Source organism: Trichechus manatus, unplaced genomic scaffold (genome assembly GCF_000243295.1).
Source record: "Trichechus manatus latirostris isolate Lorelei unplaced genomic scaffold, TriManLat1.0 scaffold00340, whole genome shotgun sequence".
In the NCBI taxonomy this organism is placed as follows: Eukaryota; Metazoa; Chordata; class Mammalia; order Sirenia; family Trichechidae; genus Trichechus; species Trichechus manatus.
Window position 1 is genome coordinate 490,101 of NW_004444276.1, and position 17,041 is coordinate 507,141.

At 41.3% G+C, this 17,041-nt stretch overlaps 1 protein-coding gene across 1 annotated transcript in view; it reads right to left on the reverse strand.

Annotated features, from left to right (window-relative positions):
• The window catches only part of F8 (coagulation factor VIII), a 134,027-nt gene that overhangs the window by 48,075 nt on the left and 68,911 nt on the right, over positions 1 to 17,041 (reverse strand). Inside the window, exon 14 of the mRNA XM_004390882.3 lies at positions 6,576 to 9,705. Coding sequence (XP_004390939.1) covers positions 6,576 to 9,705 — 3,130 coding nt within the window. The remainder of the gene's footprint in view (positions 1 to 6,575; positions 9,706 to 17,041) is intronic.

A 17,041-nucleotide genomic window follows, 5' to 3' on the forward strand; every position in this document is an offset into this window, starting at 1 on the left:
GCTCAGCATACAGATTGAATAGGTATGGTGAAAGGATACAACCTCGACACACACTTTTCCTGATTTTAAACCATGCAGTATTCCCTTGTTCTGTCTGAACAACTGCCCCTTGATCTATGTACAGATTCCTCATGAGCACAATTAAGTGTTCTAGAATTCCCATTCTTTGCAATGTTATCCATAATTTCTTATGATCCACACAGTCGAATGCCTTTGCATAGTCAATAAAACACAGGTAAACATTTTCTGGTAGTCTCTGCTTTCAGCCAAGAGCCATCTGACACCAGCAATGATATTCCTCATTCCACGTCCTCTTCTGAATGCAGCTTGAATTTCTGGCAGTTCCCGTCAACGTACTGCTGCAGCCACTTTTGAATGATCCTCAGCAAAACTTTACTTGCATGTGATATTAATGATATTGTTTGATAATTTCTGCATTCTATTGGATCACCTTTCTTTGGAATGGGCACAAATATGGATCTCTTCCAGTTGGTTGGCCAGGTAGCTGTCCTCCAAATTTCTTGGCATAGACGAGTGAGCGCCTCCAGCACTGCATCCGTTTGTTGAAACATCACATTTGGTATTCTGTCAATTCCTGAAGCCTTGTTTTTCGCCAATGCCTTCAGTGCAGCTTGGACTTCTTCCTTCAATACTATCAGTTGTTGATCATATGCAACCTCCTGAAATGGCTGGACAGCGACCAATTCTTTTTGGTACAGTGACTCTGTGTATTCCTTCCATCTTCTTCTGATGCTACCTGAGTCATTCAGTATTTTGCCCCTAGAATCCTTCAATACTGCAACTCGAGGCTTGAATTTTTTCTTGAGTTCTTTCAGCTTCAGAAATGCTGAGTGTGTTCTTCCCCTTGGGTTTCCTAACTCCAGGTCTTTGCACGTGTCACTGTAATACTTTACTTTGTCTCCTTGAGCTGCCCTTTGAAATCTTCTGCTCAGCTCTTCTACTTCATCATTTCTTCCACCTACTTTAGCTACTGTATGTTCAAGAGCAAGTTTCAGAGTCTCTTCTAACATCCATTTTGGTCTTTTCTTTCTTCCCTGTCTTTTTAATGACCTCTTGCTTTCTTCAGGTATGATGTCCTTGATGTCATTCCACAACTTGTCTGGTCTTCAGTCAAATTTTTTTCTTGAGATGGTCTCTAAATTCAGGTGGGATGTACTTAAGGTCGTACTTCGGCTCTCGTGGACTTGTTGTAATTTTCTTCAGCTTCAACTTGAACTTGCATATAAGCAGTTGATGGTCTGTTCCTCAGTCGGCCCCTGGCTTTGTTCTGACTGATGATATTGAGCTTTTCCATTGTCTCTTTCCACAGATGTAGTCAATTTGATTCCTGTGTTTTCCATCTGGTGAGGTTCATGTGTATATTTACCATTTGTGTTGTTGAAAAAAGGTATTTGCAAGGAAGAAGTCTTTGTTCTTGCAAAATTCTATCATGAGATCTCCGGTGTCGTTTGTCACCAAGGCCATATTTTCCAAGAACAGATCCTTCTTCTTTACTTCCAACTTTCACATTCCAATCACCAGTAATTATCAATGCATCTTGATTGCATGTTTGATCAATTTCAGACTGAAGAAGTTGGTAACAATCTTCAATTTCTTCATCTTTGGCCTTAGTGGTTGATGTGTAAATTTGAATAATAGTCATATTAACTGGTCTTCCCTGTAGGCATATGGACATTATCCTATCACTGTCAGCGTTGTACTTAAGGATAGATCTTGAAGTGTTGTTTTTGACAATGAATGTGATGCCATTCCTCTTCAATTTGTCATACCTGGCGTAACGATCATATGATTGTCTGTTTCACAATAGCAAATACCAGTCCACTTCAGCTCACTAATGCCTATGATATCTATGTTTGTGCATTCCATTTCATTTTTGACGACTTCCAATTATCCTAGATTCATACTTTGACATTCTGCATTCCGGTTATTAATGGATGTTTGTAGCTGTTTCTTCTCATTTTGAGTCATGCCACATCAGCAAACAAAGGTCCTGAAAGCTTTACTCCATCTACATCACTAAGGTCGACTCTACTTTGAGGAGGCAGTTCTTCACCAGTTGTATTTTGAGAGCCTTCCTACCGAGGGGCTCACCTTCCGGCAGTATGCCAGACAATGTCCCTCTGCTATTCATAAGGTTTTCACCGGCCAATTGTTTCAGAAGTAGACTGCCAGGTCCTTCTTCCTAGTTTGTCTCGGTCTGGAAGCTCCACTGAAACCTGTCCACCATGGGTGACCCTGCTGATATTTGAAATACCGCTGGCATAGCTTCCAGCATCTAACACGCAAGCCACTACAGTATGACAACTCACAGATGTGTGCTTGGGTTAGAGAACACACTCTATTATTTTAGTCCTTTCTAATTTATTGAAGTTTGCTTCACGATTACCTTGTATAGTCACCTCTGGTAAATGTTCCACGTATGCTAGAAAAAAATGAATATTCATTGTTGGTTGCAGTGTTATATATAAATATCCTGTTTGGGATTTGTTGAGCTCCCTGAATCTGTGCATTGATGTCTTTTTCAATTCTGGAAAATTCTCAGCCATTGCCTCTCCAAATATTGCCTCCCCTTCGTCCCCTTTTTCTTACCTTCTGGAATTTTCATTAAAATAAGTTAATCCCCACTCTATCTTCTATGTCTCTCTTCTGATTATCTGTTGCTGTGTTACAAACTGTTTCAAAACTTAAAAAAAACTGTTGCCATCGAGCGACCCTATAGGACTGAGTAGAATTACCCCACGGGTTTCCAAGGAGTGGCTGGTGGATTTGAACTGCTGACCTTTTGGTTAGCAGCCAAAGGCTTACCCACTGTGCCATCAGGGCCCCTTCAAAACTTTAGTGGCTTAAAATAGCTACTGTGGTGGGTTGAATACATGGGAAGACAGAGGCTGACATTGGATTGATGCAGCTACAAGCCAAGGAATGCCAAACATCACTGAGAGTCCCCTGAAGCTAGCTAGGAAGAGACAAAAAAAGGATTCTTCCCTAGAGCCTTCAGAGGGAGCATGGCCCTGTCAACACCTGAGACCTCCATGCTGGAGAGCTCACGTATAGGCTCTCTGGTCAAGAGTACCTGCTGAGTCCAGCCTTCCAGCATTTCCTGCCAAGATACAGACATGTATGTAAATAAAGGCATCTTGGAACCTCCAGACCAGCCCATCTGTCAACTGAATAGCACTGAGTGACTTCAGTCAACACTATGAGGAACAGAACAATGACCTAGCCAAGCCCTGCTAGAATTCCTGACTCAGAGAATTGATAAGTATAATAAAATGGTGGCTATATTAGTTTTCTAGGGCTGCTATAACAAACTACCACAAAAACAATTTAAAACAATACAAATTTATTCTCTGACATTTCTGGAGGCCAGAAGTCCAAAATCAAGGTGTCGGCAGGGCCATACTGGCTTCTCCCAGAGGGAGCATCCCAAGAGAACCAGATGTAAGCTGCATAGTATTTTCTGACCTAGCTTCAGGAATCACACAGCATCACTTCCACCACATCTATAGGTCATGAATTTCTTTCACATCCTCTTGGTCACAAATGAGTCATACTGCCAGCCCAGATCAAGGGAAGGGGAATTAGACTCTACCTCTCCATGTGAAAGGAGCCCTGGTGGTGCAGTGGTTAAAGTGTTCCACTGCTAACTGAAAGGTTGGTGGTTCAAAACCATCAGCGGCTCTGTGGGGAGAAATATGTGGCAGTCTGCTTCCATAAAGATTTACAGCCTTGGAAACCCTATGGTGTCGCTGTGAGTCAGAATCGACTTGACGGCAGTGGGTTTGGTTTGGTTTGGTCTTGATGGGAGAGTGGCAAGGTCACATTACACAAGAACATGTTGGACAGGATATATTGGCTCAATCATTTTTGCAAAATACAGTTGGCCATAGTCTCTTGTTGTCTCTTTTATATTTTCCATTTGTGTCCAGTATATTTGTGCTCTGACATTGTATTTGACATATTTGTGAAAATAATTTGAGGCTTAGGATGTTGGTGTCTTCCACTTAAAGAGGTTTTATGTTTTCTTCTGCTAGATGCCTGGGGGCACTGCCAATCCAGGACTGGCTTAAGTTATGATCAAGGATAGAAGTTTCACGAACAATCTAGATCATGTAAAACTGGGCTGTAAGTCAACAGAGTACAAGTGTACTGGTTCACCATTACCCTGAGGATGTAGCCCTTTGGGGACCCAGCTGAAAGTAGGGGTGGTTTACATCTACTTTCACTCCTTTGATAATTCCATCCAGTTTTATTGGAATGCTACCTATATGCTTATGACTTCCAAATATATATCTTTAGTACTGAACTTCATTCTCATATATCTAACCACCTATGAGTCCTCTCTCCTCATTCCTCCCACACTCAATCTAACAGCAATCCCTGTCGATTTATCTTCAAATTATACCCCATATCCTTTCATTTCTTTCCATTTTTACCACCACCCTAATCCAGATCACCATCTTCTTCTACCTGGATGACTGCAGTAGCCTCTTAACTGGTCTTTCTGCCTCCATTCTTGCCTATGTGAATGGTGCTCTCTTGAGTTTGGACATACATGGAGGAAGACTGTTTTTGTCTCTCTATATCTATCATTTATTAATTCACTCAACGGATATTTATTTAAGTATCTACTATGTGCTAGGCACCGTTCAAGGTTCTGGACATATACCATGAACAACATCTTCAAAGTTCGTGCTCTCAAGCAGCTTACCTTCTAGTTGGGGAAGATAGACAATAAGTGGCCGGATTGTGTGTGTGTGTGTGTGTGTGTGTGTGTGTGTGTGTGCGTGTGTGTAGTAATCAATTATCAAATACTAATGTGAGCTCAGCTAAGATGAGGACTGAGAATTAGTAATGTAAAGATCAACAGTGACCTTGAGAAGTAGTGTTTATGGAATAGTGGAGATGAAAGCTTCTTTGGAGTGGATTAATGAGAGAATGGGAGGAAAAGAAGCAAAAATAGCAAGTAGAGACAACTATTTTAAAGCATTTTATGTAATGTTAAGGGGAAAAATGGGAGCAGTAGCTTGAGGGGAAGGGAGGTCAATGTAGACTTTTATTTTAAGATCAGAGAGATAATAGCATGATTGATGCTGATGGGACTGATCCAGTGGAGAGGGAGAAACTGATAATGTATGAGAGAAAGGGGGAATTGCTGGAGCAACACTTTTTTATGAGGGTGAAAGGGATGGTAACCAAAAACAAAAACAAAACAAACAAACCCAAAAGTATGGTATCAAGTGAAAAACTGGAAACATTGGCCTTAGGAGCTCAGACAGTCAATTTATTGTCATAAGTGTATAGGCAGAGTACATGGGTAGAGATGCAGGTAAGTGGGTAAATGTGATGTGGGGAGTCTGTGTAAGTTCATTGCATGGCATCAGCTAAGAGTGAGAGTGGGGCAAAAGGTGTTGGAGACTTAAGGAAAAAGGAGAAGATGTAAAATAGAGGTCCAGGAGAGTGGGAGAGTCAGTGGAACAGGGAAATGTAATATGGTTGCTGTGCAGTAAAAAGAGCTCACTTGAGGGAGAGAGTAAGATCGGAGTCATGAAGAAATACCTACCCTTCCTCCGGGCCCTATATTATCTGACTTCTGCTCCTTTCTACCACCTCATCTTCCATTACTCCCCTCCTCCAGTCTTCACTGTACTCCAGTCATGATGATGATTTTGTGTTCTGCAAACATGCTAAACTAGTTCTATTCTCAGGTCCTATGCATTTCTCTCAGAGTTCCATCAGCTGGCCTGTTATGCTTTAGGTCTCTGACCACCCCAGCTAAAGTATCATCCCCTACTCACATTCTGCCATATTATTCAACTCTATATCCTGACTAAAATCATTAAGATTGCCTTATTTATTTTTCTACTACTTTATTATCCCTTGTTCTCCCCAGTAGAATGTATGCTCCTACCATGCTGTACTCCAGCACCTACAAAAGTGTCTGGAATATAGTAGGTGTTCAATAAATATTGTTGACTGACTGACTCCCTATGTTTATCTTCCAAATCTCTGTGCTGTCCCCTCCCCTGTCCCAACCTCCTTCTGCTCCCCTAACAATCACATCCTCCCACTTTGCCCTCTGAACCCACTGTACCATGGAAAACAGTCTTCCCTACATCCTCAACCTCTTTGCCAAACACTCCACTTCTTCCTCCTGCCTCTCTCAGAGCTCTCTCATGAGACTAAGCCTTCCTCTGCAGCCCATATGGCTGGTAGGTGAGGCTGATTTTCTTTCTGCTCCCCATTGCTGCTTCTTAACCATGACTCCTCTACCCTCTTGCAACTCCCCTCTCCTTCTCCATCCCTCCAGAGTAAGAGGCTCATGTCATCTGGATTTACCATCCTTTACCTCTCACTGCTGCTGTCAACTCGTAACCTCCCATCCACTCCTCAGCTTCATCTAGACTTCACTAACCTGGTTTTCAGGGTTCCTCTATAAAGCAATCTCTGGAGTTTCACTGCTACAGATTGGGTGTGCTTTTCCTATTGTTTCAGCACCTAGTAAAGTCAAAGGTTACAACAGTGGGGCAAATAAATAACCAATGGACCCCTACCTGTTTCTTAGAGCATGAGGAGATTTATTCATCCCATAATCCCAGAATCGCTCCACTGCAGCAATAAAATAGTGCCGCGTTTTCTTTTGAAAGCTGCGGGGCCCGTGATTTTCATCCTCACCGTAAATGTCAAAATCTTCCCTCTTCATTTCAATTGAGAGGGCATCATCATAGTCAATTTTTTCTTGCTCTTGCTGAAGAGCAGTAAGGGTTATTTCCCTTGGATGGTAGTGTTTCAAGACCAGTGGATTTTCAGAGCCCAACCTTTCAGCCTCCCTTTGCTTTGCCCTAGTGACTTCCTTTAGAAGCCTATCTTGTCCCTCACTTATAGCTGCTATTGCATGATTGCTTTCACAAGGGTTCAAGGGAGAAATGGTGTCCTTTGTATTAAAAGCTGTGCTTTTTGGTGACTTCTCTTGAGATTGCCATTCTTCTCTTGATATCTGGGTAACATATTGGTTATCCCATGCAAGGGGGCTGAGCAGCTTGGGGAGAGTCTTTTCAGGGCTTTCTGTTGCCCCTTTCAGAAAGGGCACTTTTCCAGGTCTGTTTCCTTTACTCAGTTTAACAGCTCCCTGTGTTTTTTGAAGGAGGATCTCTTCCTTGAGATCCAGGTAGCCAGGAGAACCATTGCTAGTTTCTGTAGGGAAGGGGTCTTCCTGATGAACACGAATTTTAGGAAGTAATTCAACTTTTCCAGATGCTTCAGGTGAGCCTGGTTTCAAGAGAACAGTGTTCTCAAGTTTCTTGTACATGAGTGGGTCTGTGGCACTTAGGGAGATGACCTTTTCTTGACCTCTGATCATATCCAAGGTTAGGATGGCTGAAGATAGGTGATTTCTTTTGGCTACTTGGAAGAAATGACTGCTTTCCTGGACACCAGAACTTTTCTCCCTAAAAGTGTAATTACAGGCTGATGATAGACGATGAGAAGAGTTGTCTTGGGATGGTATCCTGTTCAGATCTGTAGGTCTAACTGATGGAAATGCTGATGTCTTTGCAATGGGTAATGCAGAGTCATTTGTTTGAGGGATGACATGATTCCTTATAGAACAATCTGATAAGGGGGACTGAGTTATGGCCCTTTTCTCTTTTTCATTGTAGTCTGCCTGTGTGAGGGTGCCCTGGGTCAAATACTTCATGTTTCTGGACTGCAGGGTTGAGGTGTCATTTGCAATTAACCCCCTTTCAAGCTCTATTTCTTCTAGTGGGGGTCCAAATTGTTTCAAAGTCCACTTACTACGTTGAGTGATAGCATTCTGTTGACTTGGATTAAAAGACATCCTTGTGGGTCTTGGATATTTCTCTACCATTTGCTCAGTTTGATTTCTCAAGTCTTCCAAGTTTGCTTCCTCCCTTCTTTTTGAGAAATGGGCTATGGGGAGCCCTAATCTATTTGCTGAACCATTCAGTGACCTGGTATCTTGAAGTACTGAATCATACTCTACCTCATCTAAGTCTTCTACAGTAACATTTTGCCGAGTGCTCAGTAAGAAGAGTGTCTTCAGGAAATTCTTAGTGCCAATCACTGGAAACACTTGAGGCAAACCTGCATTCCCTTGGATTAATGTTTCCTTCCTTTCTATCTCTTCCTGAAACTTTTTTTCTTGATTTTGGGTATCATTTTCTTGTACATTAGCCAAGTTTGTAAGAAATATGCTCCTGCTGTTTGGAAAAATCATTTCTTTGAATCCTGTGTCCTTTGTAAATTCATCCTCTCCTACTGCCACCTTACTCTTCTCCTCTGACGAGAAATTTTGATCTTTCACAGAATTTTCTGAGCTCAATGATATTAACTGCTTTGGACTAGGCCCTTGCTCTGAGCTCAGGGAGTTCTTTCTGTGAGTCCTTTTTATCCAATTCGCTGAATCTGGCAAGGACAGCATCGTGAAGAATGACATATCTGGATTTTCTGCATCTAGTGACACAGGGTCCTCTTTCTTTTGGTGGACCATTTCCACATCTTTTGATGAAGTAGTTTTATTTGATACATGATTTAGCCCCAAAGCTGTAGTATTTTTATCTATAAACATTTCATTATGATTCAAAGAAGTCACTTCTTGAAACTCAGTATCATTTTTTAATATGTCTTGCCAGCCTGATGTACTATTCTCATTTAATAATGTTGGGCCATCAATGTGAGTCTTTCCAATATTTGTTGAGTTGTTGGGTGTTTTGTTTGTCTTTACGAAAGAGATATTAACTTTGAATAAAGCATTATCTTTGGTCAATGAAGCAAGTCCATGAACTTTCTTCTCTTTAAATAACCTATCACTCTCCATTGATGATACCTTCTTTCCCAGGGAACTTTCTTGGCTACTCGTTAAAGCTGCTTCTAACACCGTGGAATCATTATCTCTTTCACTTAAGTGCAAAGGTACACCAGACCCAATAAGGGGAGATGACTTTTTGCCAAATAGAATGGTGCCTAGTTGACTACTAAAGTGAACTGGCGTATTCAGGGGTCCTAAGGAATCTGTCTTTTCCGTGTCTAATGGCAAGTTGTCTGATGAACTTATTGGTGAAGTCATTACATCATTTGATGAACTAGAAAATTTTGAATCATGTTTCTTCAAGTCTTCTGTTATAGTTGTTTCCAAATTCTCATTTAATCTTAATTGGAGGCCTAACTCAGGAGTAAATACCATGTCCTCACTGTGATGGAGCTCTGGCCTGAGGCATGCCACTTCAGATGGGCCCCCCTTATTTTCTATTGCTCCAGGTGAAGGATCATCAGGAATAGCCTCATATTTAGCTTCTTGGAGATCAGATAAGGATAATCCTTGTGGAGTAGGGCTCTGTCCCAAGAGCATCAACAAATCACTAGAGGAGACACTTTGTGCTTTAAGCAGCTGTGTTCTCTTTCCAAACCGAGGGCCCATCTTCTGTATGTCATTTTCTAGAGCTGTGGTGGCCTTGAATTCCTTATGCCTAGGGCTAGGGTGCCTTAAATTCCTGGAAAAGGCTCTGGGTTCAATGACACTATTTTCATTCAGCGAGTAGGTTGGAATATCTTCATATGTGTCATCATAATAACCATCAGTGTTCCCTTCACAACTAGAAACTTTCAGTAAAGCTGTCATGCCTCTGTTCCGAAAGTCTGAGTTGTGGCACCCTAGAACCCACAGACCTGGAGAAGAGAAAGAATAAGACTCTAGTTATTCATAAACCAGGTCCAAAGCAAGTTCTGTGTTAGAGGTCCCATTCTCAGATAAATGAAAAACAAAAACAAAAACAAAAACAAAACTGGTCAGTGTCATTATATCATAGGCCATCGGGTTAAATCCCTGACACATGTAACAGTAGTCCAACAACGGTGGTAAAAGTTTTTTTGCATTGCTGCAGTTGTGCTATACCTGTTTGTGACCACAAGAAAGGGCTGTGAGGGGAAACTAGCACAACTTGTACAAGGAAAGGTCATGGAAGCCCCCATAGACACATCCAAACTCCCTGAGGGACTGAATTGCTGGGCGAAGGGCTGTGGCAACCATGGTCTAGGTGAACATCTAGCTCAATTGGCATAACACAGTTTATAAAGACAATGCTCTACATTCTACCTTGGTGAGTAGTGTCTGGGGTCTTAAAAGCCTGTGAGCAGCCATCTAAGATATAAGATACTCCACTGGTCTCATCCCTTTGGGAGTAAGGGAGAATGAAGAGAACAGGATGCAAGGAAAAGATTAGTCCGAAGGACTCATTGTCCACAGCTACCAAGGCCTCCAGCGGACTGAGTCCAGTACAGCTGGATGGTGACCGGCTACCACCACTGACTGCTCTGACCAGGATCACAACACAGGGTTCTGGACAGAGATGGAGAAGGATGTAGAGCATAATTCTAACACACACACAAAAAAAGACGAGATTTACTGGCCTAAAGGAAACTGGAGAAACCCCGAGAGTATGGCCCCCAGACACCCTTTTAGCTCAGTGGTGAAGTTATCTCCGAGGTTCACCGTTCAACCTGGGAGTGGACATCCCCGTAAAACCAAATGAGACTAACGAGGTACAGGAGTCCAGTGACAAGGGCCAGAAGGCAGAAGGGGACAAGGAAGCTGGTGATACGGAACCCAAGGATGAGTAAGGATATTGTTGATGTGTTGTGAGATTGTTAACCATTGTCATAGGGCAACATTTGTGGTAACTGTTAAATGAGAAACTATTTTGTTCTGTAAGCCTTCATCTTAAGTGAGAATAACAGCACAATTGGAAGAGCATAGTCAATGTCACTGAACTGTGCATGTAGAAATTTTTGAAATGGTGTCTCTTTGGCTATGTGTATTTTTCCCAAAAAAAAAAAAAAAAGGTTGAGAAGTTAGAGGGTTGACATGTCATGGGGTTGTTAACCAATGTCATAAAACAATAGGCGTACTAGTGTTTCATGAGAAACTATTTGTTATGTAAGCCTTCACCTGAAGTACAATTAAAAAAAAAAAAGAAAAGAAAACCCTAAAAAAAAAAAAAAAAGAAAAAGAAAAGAAAGGGCTGTGATTAAAAAGAACGGATACTGGGATGAAAAATGGAGAAATTTAATTAATATACACAGTAGTGGAGAGTCTTACTAGTCACACAGAATCTTTGATGATGACAATAACTTAATTCAGGAAAGTTTTTACATGGGCTAGATGTGATTTCTATATAACATAGTGGCACAGGTTCTAGAGTCAGATGGCCTGGCTTCAAATCCTAGCTGTACCATTTACCAGCTGTGTTTCTTTGAACAAGTCACTTAAGCTCTCTGAGCTCTAGTTTTCTAATTTGTAAACAAGGCTAATAGTATCTACTCCATGATATAATGGATTCAAATCACATAGCACAATGCCTAGCATCCACCATCACCAATTTGCAGTATAAGTAAGCACAAGGGAACAGAACTTAGGTCTAGGGTCCATGTAATATAAAAATCTCACCACGGTGCTGGCAGTAATAATTTCTACTATGAACAAGATTATCTGCGTAAAGAAATACTATGAATAGACCAATTCCACAGTGGTAAAGTAGATCTATAAGCATAAGCTTTCTTCTAAGGGAAGCCTTTCCTAAAAGCATATTCCATAGAACCCTGTGAGGTAATGGGATGCCTGTGGAAAAAGGTTTCTACAGTCAAATACATTTTGGAATCACTGCACACTATATCCAACCTAAAACTCTATGTTGAGCTAAACTATCAATCAAACAGAAAGGAGAATAAAGACCTTTTCTAACATACAAGGACTCAGAAAATCTACCTCTAATACAATCATTCTTCGAATGTAATTAGAAAAGGTTCTCCACCAAACTAAGGGAGTATATCAAAAAAGAAGAAAATATGGGATCCAGGAACCAGGTACCTATCCTGAGGCAGGGTGAAGAAAAGTCCCAAGTTAATAACTGAGCCTGAGGCCTAAAGAGAACCAGCCCAGACTAAAGCAGTACGATACATGTCTCTAGGGAAGGCAGTCTCCTAACAAAGAAGAAAATGTTATATGACAGATCTCTTGAAAAAAAAAAGGACAACTAAAGGGAAGATATTACAAGGAGAACAGAAAGACAATTAGAAGTTCCAGTTAAACATGTTATGAAAAAAAGAAATGTAATGTTATTCGGTTCCAAGGTGAACAATATTTACAGGGTCATAATAATGTGATTTCACTAAAAATAGGGACATAACTATATCATAAGTTTGAGGATTGAGAGCCCTATTTCATGATATTTGAAGGATAATTTTGATGGCAGAAAACCCTGTTGGGTCAGGGTAGATCAGGATTGGAGCTGAAATGAATAATTTTTTAATAAGATTTTTGACTCTTAAAATTTCACTGTTATAACTGAGATCAAACTAATCCCTTCTTTTTCCTGAGGATTACTAGATGAGAAAAGGGAAAATGAACTTCCAGAAAAAAAGTGTGGAATGACATACACCAAACTGGCAACAGGGCTTAACTCTGAGAGGGGCCTGGGATTGGGAGTGGTGTATACAGTATTTTTGTAATGAGAACATCTTATTTATTACGGTGTGACAAAAAAATAAAAACATCATTACAATTAACAAATTGCAAGCAAAGAGCTTAAAGAAGAAAAAAAATCAATAAAATAAATAATTTAAGTATAAGAAATTCCACATGTACAAAATTTGTGAAATAATAAAGGAGATATAATCACAGATACAAAGAAAATGAAAAGAATGGTGTTCCCTTAGAGACATCTCAACTGCTAATCTGCTCTTATAACTCCTGGCACAGGCATAAGACACCTGGCCAACCTTCTGCCTCAGTGATCTTACCAGGGCTTTCAATAAACTACAATCCTGAAACTAGTTGCTGTCAAAGTAACCCAGCGAGACAGAACCCAGCTGATCACAATAGACAAAAGCTCCTTACTCATCCAATGCTACTACAACACTCCCAGTGTGGAATATTAAGCAATCTTTTTAAATGATGAGGTGCACCTATCCTTATTGGCATAGAAAAATATCAAATACGTTATTAAGTGAGAAAAAAAACAGTTTACAAAAAATAATGTAGACTATGGTCACATTTGTATGTATATGTGCATGCATGACTCCAGTCTGGAATATTATACCCTGAGAGGCTGGCAGACTGCAAAGACTTTCCTTTCTCTCAAAGTATATGATCAGCTTTCTAGAGTGATGAGCAAGTCATCAGTGGGCCTGTCTACCCAAAATATCTCACCTGGAGGAGGCAGAGCCAACATAGCGCTATAGACAGAAGCACAATGTTGTCCCTCTGCAGCAAAGACCAGAAAAACTAAGTAAAACAGATACAAACATCAATCCTGGAACCCTTAACATCAAATGAAGGGAAAAAGAACTAGATCAAGCACCAGAAGAAGCAACTGACAAAGAACAGAGAATGAGGAAAGCTACAGAGTGGAGGTCCCCTGTCAGCTAATGTGGCACAGCTTTGCCATCTTGGAGCAAAGCCACCAACAACCCTGGACAGGGAGTATGGGAAGGCAACATCATGGAGCTCCCAAAAGGAGACAGAGCACCTGGTAACCAGAAATACACACTTTCCCACCCCTCAACCTTCTGCCCTGTACGCTGCCTCTGCGGCTTTCCAATGGGCCACAGTTGCTTGGCTGGAGAGACACCAGCTCACTGCTGCCCCGAGTCCACCCCACCCCCACCAGCCATCTCCCTCAGCTCCATATTATTTTCTTCTTCTTTCTCTGTTCTTTTCTCCCTTTTCCTTCTCTCTCTCACCTAGACCCTGCGATGTCTCTGCCCCTTCCAGATAGGCCATGCTGTGCTGCCCGGCAAGAGAAACACCAGCTCACCATCACCTCAATTCCGTCCCACCCCCAACAGCTGGTTCCCTCAGCACCATATTTTGTTTTTTTTTCTTTGTTTTGTTTTGTTGTTGTTTTGTATCTTCTCTCTTTCCCTTCCTTTCCTTTCTCCCGCCCACCTAGCCCTGTGTGCCTCCTCTGCCCCTTCTCAACTGGCCGTGGCACACCGCTCCACTAAAGAGCCACTGGCACATGGCCTCCCCCAGTCTTCCCCGCCCACACTTGCTGGCTCCTGCTGTGCCACTATTTTTGCTTTTGTTGTTGGGTTTTTTTCTGCTTTTGTTTCTCTCTCTTCATTCTCTTCTTTCTCTCTCCCACCTCGCTCCGCACATCATATCCTCTCGCTTCCTTCCTGCCTCTCTGTACTGCCTGCGGAGCATCAAGCCCTTGAGCAGCACCAGCGTGGACCCCCAGGCCCCCAGACCTCAACCTGAGCCAGCCCCACCCGGCCAAACACCGTGAGCCCCAGCAGCACCAGCTCAGACCCTCAGATCCCTGGATCCCACCCCACATCGCTCCTCGGCCCCAACCCACTGAGTGCTGTGTCCCCGAGTGGCACCAGCGCAGACCCCTGGACCCCCAGACTCTGCCCATGCCACCCCTAGCCCCACCTTGCTGAGCTCTGTGCCCACAAATGGGACCAACGTGAACCTAAGGAAGCCTGGACCCTGCCCCACCATGCCGCCCCAACCTGCCCCGCCAGCCTCAGTTCATGCCACATACAAATGACCCATGCCCGCCCCTCTCCTCCCCACTAGACTTGCCCGGCTGCACTATAGTTGAGTGACTGGCCCTGCCCACCTGGACAAGGTGGTGAGAACTATTGTGTTCACAGACGAGTAAGCAAATACGCCCAGCCTGCCTGTCCAGACACAACCAAATAAAACAAAAAAGGAGGAAACAAACAAACCTACAATCAATAAATGAAGAAAATAATTCCTGAGTGTCTCAGAGACAGCAGACAATACCGAAACATATCTTTAAAAGGACAGGATAGCTCCAGTAAGAGACCAAAATAAAACACCAGAGGACCTTCGTGTAGAAGAAAAGGCAATGTAACTACCTGATAGGGAACATAAATGTCTAATATTCAGGGCTCTCCAAGAGAATAGGAAAGAAATCAAGGAAAACACAGACAAAGCTAAGGAAAAAATAGACAAAATCAGGGAAAACAGACAAAGCAATGGAAGAATTTAGGAAAATAATACAAGAACAAAATTTCAAAATAAATAAAACAATTAGAAATCATACAAAAACAGCAATTTGAAATCCAAAAATATAAACTACAAGATTTCAGAAATGGACAATGCAATCGAAGGTTTTACGAGCAAATCTGAAACAATGGAAGACAGGAACAGCAAAATTGAAGGCAAATTCTTTGATACCACTTTGAGGAAAAATCAGAGAAAAGAATGAAGAAAAATAGAGAAAACCTAAGAACTATGCGGAATACAATCAAGAGCAAAAATTTGAGTGTGATCGGAGTTCCAGAACAGGGGAAGAAAATGGAAAACACAGACAGGATCACTGAAGTGCTGACAGAAAACTTCCCTAATATCATAAAAGATGAAAAGCTGACAATTCAAGAAGCTCAACAATACCCATATAGGATAGACCCCAAAAGAAAGTCACCAAGACATATTATAATCCTGAGAGCAGCTCAAGAAAAATGAAGTCACATACAAAGGAGAAACAATAAGACTAAACTCTGATTACTTGGCAGAAACCATGCAGGCAAGAAGGCAATTGAATGGCATATATAAAACACTGAAAGAAAAAAATTGACAACCAAGAATAATATATCCTGATAAACGCTCACTCAAATATGATGGCAAAATGAGGACATTTCCAGATAAACAGAAATTAAGGGACTATGTAAAAAACCAAACCAAACTTACAAGAATTATTAAAAGGAGTCCTTCAGTTAGAGAAACAACAACATCAGACAGTAACCTGAATCTAGGACACAGGACAGCATCAGCCAGATACAAACCTAGGTAATGAACTCTCAAAGATTAAAAAAAAAACAACTAAAAGATTTACAACAGGGAACCAGAGTTGTCAATCTGTAAATGACAACACCACCAGAACAAGAAAAGGGAATAAATGGTGTAGGTATGGAACTTTCAAATGAAGAGGAAGTCAAGGTGATATCAAGTAATAAAAGACAAGTTCAAACTTAGGAAGATAGGGGTAAATTTCAAGGTGACCACAAAGACAGTTAACAAATCTACCCATCAAAATAAAGAAGAAAAACATAAAGTCTCAGTAAACACAAAATCTACAAAACTGAAAGAAATGAAAAGAAAATCCAGAAACAAAAGGAACTCAGTACAGGAGAGTAAAAAGAACAAAGAAAATGTTAGCACCACAAAAAAAGCACTACGAAATGACAGAAATAAACTCACATCTACACACTGAATGTAAATGGCTTAAACGCATCTGTAAAGAGGCAGAGAGTGACAGAATGGATAAAAAAAATTACCCATCAATATGCTGTCTACAAAAGACACACCTTAGAAACAAAGACATAAATATGTTAAAAATCAAAGGGTGGAAAAAATATATCAAGCAAATAGCAAACAAAAAAGAGCAGGAGTGAATACTAATCTCAGACAAAATAGCCTTTAAAGTAAAATCCACCATAAAAAACAAGGAAAGACATTATATAATGATTAAAGGGACAATCCACCATGATGACACAACCATAATAAATACCTATGCACCCAATGACAGGGCTCCCAAATATATAAACTCTAACAGCCCTGAAAAGAGAAATTGACAGTTCTACAATAATAGTAGGAGACTACAACACACCACTCTAGGTAAAGGACAGAACATCTAGAAAGAAACTCAACAAAGATACAGAAGATCTAAAAGCCACAATCAAGCAACTTGATCTCATAGACATATATCAAACACTCCACCCAACAGTAGCAAAGCATACATTCTTTTCCAATGCACATGGACATTCTCCAGAATAGACCACCTCTTAGGCCACAAAGCAACCCTCAAAAATCCAAAACATTGAGGTAGCGTCTGGAGTCTTAAAAGCCTGTGAGCAGCCATCTAAGATACTCCACTGGTCTCACTCCTTCAGGAGCAAGGGAGAATAAAGAAAACAAGATACAAGGGAAAGATTAGTCCAAAGGACTAATGGACCACAACTACCACAACCT